The sequence below is a fragment of the Lipotes vexillifer genome, unplaced genomic scaffold, assembly GCF_000442215.2.
Source record: "Lipotes vexillifer unplaced genomic scaffold, Lipotes_vexillifer_v1.1 scaffold532, whole genome shotgun sequence".
Lineage (NCBI taxonomy): Eukaryota > Metazoa > Chordata > Mammalia > Artiodactyla > Lipotidae > Lipotes > Lipotes vexillifer.
In genome coordinates, this window is record NW_006798027.1 from 481461 (window position 1) to 486655 (window position 5195).

Consider the following 5195-nt stretch of genomic DNA (forward strand, 5'->3'; position numbering starts at 1 on the left):
GCCCCGGTCCGGGAAGATCCCACATGCCGCGGAGCGGCTGGGCCCATGAGCCGTGGCCGCTGAGCCTGCGCGTCCGGGGCCTGTGCTCCGCAACAGGAGAGGCCACAGCAGTGAGAGGCCTGCGTACCGCAAAATAAATAAATAAAAAATTTAAAAATTTAAAAATTTAAAAATTTAAAAAAGCCATGGGGGGATGGGGTTGGGATGGGATAACATTACCTAGGAAGAGTGTTGACAGCAAAGAGGAACCAGGACGAGTTCCTAAACAACCCACCCCATCACACTGAGGTCAGAAAGAGGAGCAACCAGCAGCGAGACTGAAGAGGAGCCGTCAGGAAGGGAAGAGGAAACCCAGGAGAGTGTGGTGGGAAGGGGGAGGGAGTGGCCATGGGGGAGGAAGGCTGCTGAGAAGGGGAGGAAGACAAGGACAAGGTCATCAGCCACCCAACAGTTCTGGTGAAGAGGTGGGGACAGAAGCCAGACTGTAGACTGTGAAGGGCTAACAAATGGTAGGTGAAGGAAATGAATGGAGACAGTGGGTTTGGACATCTCTTTTGAGATGTTTTCAGGTGAAGGGGTGCAAAGAAGTGGAACAGAAGGACAGGGATGTAAAACGAGAGATGCTAAAGCTGTGCTGTCCGATATGGCGAGCACTAGCCGCTTGTGGCTATTTAAACTTGAATTAAAAATTCAGGTCCTCAGTCGCACTAGACACATTTCAAGTGCCCCAGAGCCACATGTGGCTGGTGGCGGCGGTACTGGACCATGCAGATACAGAATGTTTCCATCAGTGTGGAAAGTTCTACTGGACAGCACTGAACTGAAACATGTTTGTGCACTGATGCGAAAGACCCTGGAGAGAGAGGAAGGTGAGAGAACAAGAAATGTTCCCTGACAAGGTGAAAGGGGATGGGATGAATGGTCCGCCAGGAGGGTTGAGCCTCTGGTAGGACAACAGGTGGGAAGGAAAACACAGGAGCAGCTGCACACAGGACTGTAGGCGTGGTAGGAAGATGAGGCTTTTCCTTGGACTGTGGCTCTATTTTGTCAATGAAAAGGGATGCAAGGTGTGCATGGGGAGGAGAGAGAGGTCTGAGAAGGGGAGAAGGTATGAAGCAGCTTCCTTGGGGAGTGAGAACACAAACTACTAGGGAAACCACACACTTAATGCAAAATACTTCTCAGAAGAGAAGCGGGAAATAGCCGTGAACATCTGAATGAGGAAAAGCATCTTAAGTGGGGAAGAGATAAACTCAGGGTTTTTTTGGTTTTTTCCCTTAAATCTTGGTCATGTCTAGACAGTAGAGCCATGACAAAGCTGTAGGATCACAGCAAGACTTTCTACTGGCTGCCCTTTCTTGGTTCATCCCCCTCCATCCTACTCAACTCTCAGAAAGGATGACATTGGTTCTATTTTCGGTTAAAATGGCTCCCTCCACCCTCCTCTGTCTGTACTGCTTACCCAGCCCTTAGCTCCATCTCAACTTACAGCCATGGTTTGTACGTTCAAATAAATTATAGAAGAGGTAGATATATTAAAATGGCAGAAGTAGGTAGGAGTTACAAACCAACCATTACCTACAAGAAGTGAGTAACAGATATTTATCAGATGATGTTAAAATTACATGAAAGGCATATTCAATGTTTAAACAAAATCTCCAAGCTACTCCTCCCTGCTTCTCTACAAACAAAAATTATTTTCTGACATTTTCTTTAAGCTTTTATGAGTAAACATTTTCATTTCCACAGAACTATTTGATCTCAACCGCAGAACTTAAATATTTGTTTTTGATCATGCAAGTGTGTTGGGTTGGTTTTGTGTTGGCTGGGGGGAGGGGGGAGAGAGAGTGTTAAAATTACCCAGATCCCTTTTATCTTCCATCTTGAGACCTACATTTGCGAACTCCTTCTTCCCATACTTTTTTTTTTTTAAGTATGAAATCTGAGAGCCTCAAAGCTTCCCACTGCACAAAGAGCAGCCCTTTCATCACTGACCAAGAGGTCACTGGAAATGTTACAGAAAAACTGTTTCCCAGCCAGGGTGCCTCTGGTAGAATCACTCACACCTTCTGTATGTGTGAAATCTGGATCCGCACCAATGTCTTGAGCAAATCTCCTGGCCCCTCTCTGTCCCCACTGACCTGCTCATGCTGGTCTGGAGTTCTCACACTTCCCTTCTCAAAATTCCTCTTGACCTCCCTCTGTTTCCTCCAAACACTTTACAGACCACACAGATAAAATTCACTCGGTAAAATTACTCCAGAAACTTACTTGGAGTAAAGTAAGGAGTAAGGTGCAACAAAGCCACTGACCCATGAGAGCTGGGTCAGGCCACCAGGACAATCCTTTCCCTTTCCACTCCTCACCAATCCCATACAGGAAAGCAAGCTCTCTAGACCCACCCAGCAGAAGTCTTTGGGTCTTGAGAAGCTGTTTGAAGGCCGCTAAGCTTAGCAGCAGGGGACACAGAGACTCAGGAACTCTGGCTCACTTACCCACCCCCCACTCCCAAGCCCACAGTCAGGCTGTGGCTTCCCCTCTGCCGATGCGCTCAGCGTCCTTCTACAAACACTCATCAGCTGCCTGCCCAACCTGGGAGAAATCACCCCACCACTTCAGGCCTCAGTTTCCTTATCTGTACAATGGGAATAGCAACCGTTCCCTGAGTGTGCACAGCACATCATCAATATGGGCTTACATCGGGTAAGTAGATGTAAGGAGTTAATTTTGTTATTAGCACAGCGGCTGCCTGACTCACAGCGCCTACTGCTCAGAGAGACGCCAAGGAGAAATCAATTCTGCTTTTTAAATTACTTTATATACTCAGAAGCATTAGTCACTTCGACAGAGTACTTCAACTTCTCCCCTGAGCATCAACTCAGTTGTTTCAAAGACTGAAGCCTTACCTACACATCCTCAGTCATCTCAAAGCAGACTCAAAGTCCACTATTACTACAATGGGGATTATTATTATTTGGTGTGTTCCCTTTCCAGGAAAACTTCGATTTTCATTTTGTTTGTAATAAACCCAATCGTGCAGAAAGACTAACTGCTTCTTAGACTCCAAAACATAGGCCCTGGAGTTGATCGCGCCCGGAGCGAGGGGACCACTGAATGGCCGAAGCACGGAGGCCGGCCAGGGTGCTTGTCCCCGCCCGGTGCCCCCGCGCCCGGGCTGCCTGGGAGGGGAAAGGCCACGGGCGCGGAGCTGAAAGTCCGCGCCCAGGCCGGGGTGCCCCTGGCCGGTGTCCGCGCGCCGGGCCGGAGGGCGCGGAGTCAGGCGGCCTCAGGCTCTCAGAAGCCGACTGCTCGCTGGCTCCAGGGTCCCGGCGCGGGGTGTAGGGGCGCGCTCGCTCTCGGGGCTCCGAGCCCGGGAGACGCGAGCCGCGGACCCGCAGCCCCTCTGGGGTTGCGCGCGGCGCGGTCTCACTCACCCCATCTCCGGCGCTGCTCCTGCTGCCGCTCCGACGGGGCCTCTCGTGTTCGCTCTCCGCCCGCTCTGCAGCCGCTCCCCGCGCGGCACATGCGGCAGCCCGTGCGCGCCCGGCTCAGCCCCGGCGCCGCTCCATTCCGCGGGGCTGCGCGCCTGCCGCCGCTGCTGCCGCCGCCGCCGCCGCCGCCGCCGCCGCCGCCGCCACCAGGCGCGGGCGGGCGGGGTCTTGGTCGCCGGGGGCTGGGCTGCTGCGCTCGGGCGGTATCCGCCCCGCCCCGCTCCCGCCGCCCGGCTCCTTACGTAACCTCTTGGCCCCCGGAGCCGGCGCCCAGCCGAGGGGCTGGGAGCGCCGCCGTGTGTGCGGCGTCCCCCCGGCGCCGCCCCGCGGTCTCCACCCCGCTCCTGAGCAACCCCCCCTAACCTTTGAGATTCGGCATTGGCTCGCCCCCGCCCCACGCCCACCCGGGGGCTTGGCGTAGTGCCGGGAGCAAGCATCCAGCCTGCGGGGATTTAGAGGCCCGCTCGCAGCTGGAGGGGACTTGGGGCGACCCTTTGCAGATGCTGGAACAAGGCCCCAGGAGAGGAAGTGATTTGCCCAAGGTCACACATTCAGATCTGAGCTCAAGGTCTTCAGAATCAGTGATGGGCACGGCTATGTCCCTCCTTATAGCCCCCTTTCACCTTGCCGTCCACCGCCAGGTGGGTGGCTCAGGGTACCCCCACCATGAAATTCTGGAAGCCAGCAGAGCAGGGAGGATCCTACACCCGCAGCAGGTGTTCTGGGCTCTTCCCTGGGTAAAGATGGGATGGGGGCTTAATCAACTTGGCTTAGAGCAAGGGAAATGGAGATGGCAAAAGTGGAGCTTAAAGAAGGGCAGTCTTAATCTCCTTTCCACGTATCAGGTCCGGATCCCCTACTAAAGGCCGACACTGGAACTAACCTAATCTTCATCCCCCCTCTGGGCCTTTCGCAGGATCATTTTCTGCTGAGAACATACTGCCCACATGAGCCTGGGCAGGATTCTTTTTACTCAGGACAGTAAAAAAGTCAAGGAACAAGCATATAGAGGAGGGCCAACACCCCAACCCTACCCTCATGTCTCCTGGGACCACAACTTTACCTGCTAACCCTCAGGGCCACCTCATGTGGCTAGCGAATCCCTGTGAGTAATTTTCTCAATTACAAATCAGATCATACCACTCTCCTTAAAATGCTCCAGTGGTTTCCTTCCCACTGTCCTTGGGATGAAGACAAGATACTGAACATGGCTATAAGGCCCTGCCGCATTGTAACCCCATTGCGCTCTCCAGGCTTTTCTCCTCTTATTCTCTCCCCTTGCTTTCTGCACTCCAGCCAACTGGCCATCCTCCCTTCAGCCCATGCCATTCTGTCAGTGTGGGAAGATTTTGTCCTCTCTTGTCTCTGACACCCCAGCCCATTTGCCTAGTCCATTCCTACTCATTCTCAGATCTCAGTTAAACTGTCACTTCCTTGTGGAACCTTTACCTAACGCCCCAGACAAGACTGTGAACTCCTGTACTTTTTCTTCATTGAAATTATTGTTTGTAATTTATATTTGTGAAATTATTTAGTATGTCTCCCAGGCACATCGGCACACTCTATGAAGCCATATCTTTTTGCCCATCATTGTCTCTCCAGTGCCTAGAACTGTACCTGAAAGCCCTCTATAAATATTTGTTGAGGGCTTCCCTGGTGGCGCAGTGGTTGAGAGTCCGCCTGCCGATGCAGGGGACACGGGTT

The 5195-nt window shown here is 52.8% G+C and overlaps 1 protein-coding gene across 2 annotated transcripts in view; it reads right to left on the reverse strand.

Moving 5' to 3' along the window:
- The window catches only part of HOMER2 (homer scaffold protein 2), an 88333-nt gene extending 84718 nt beyond the window's left edge, over positions 1-3615 (reverse strand). For both annotated transcript variants that reach the window (XM_007470058.1, XM_007470057.1), the window contains exon 1: positions 3435-3615. In XM_007470058.1, the coding sequence (XP_007470120.1) occupies positions 3435-3439 (5 nt within the window). In that variant the 5' untranslated portion in view covers positions 3440-3615. The remainder of the gene's footprint in view (positions 1-3434) is intronic.
- Positions 3616-5195: the final 1580 nt, after the last annotated feature.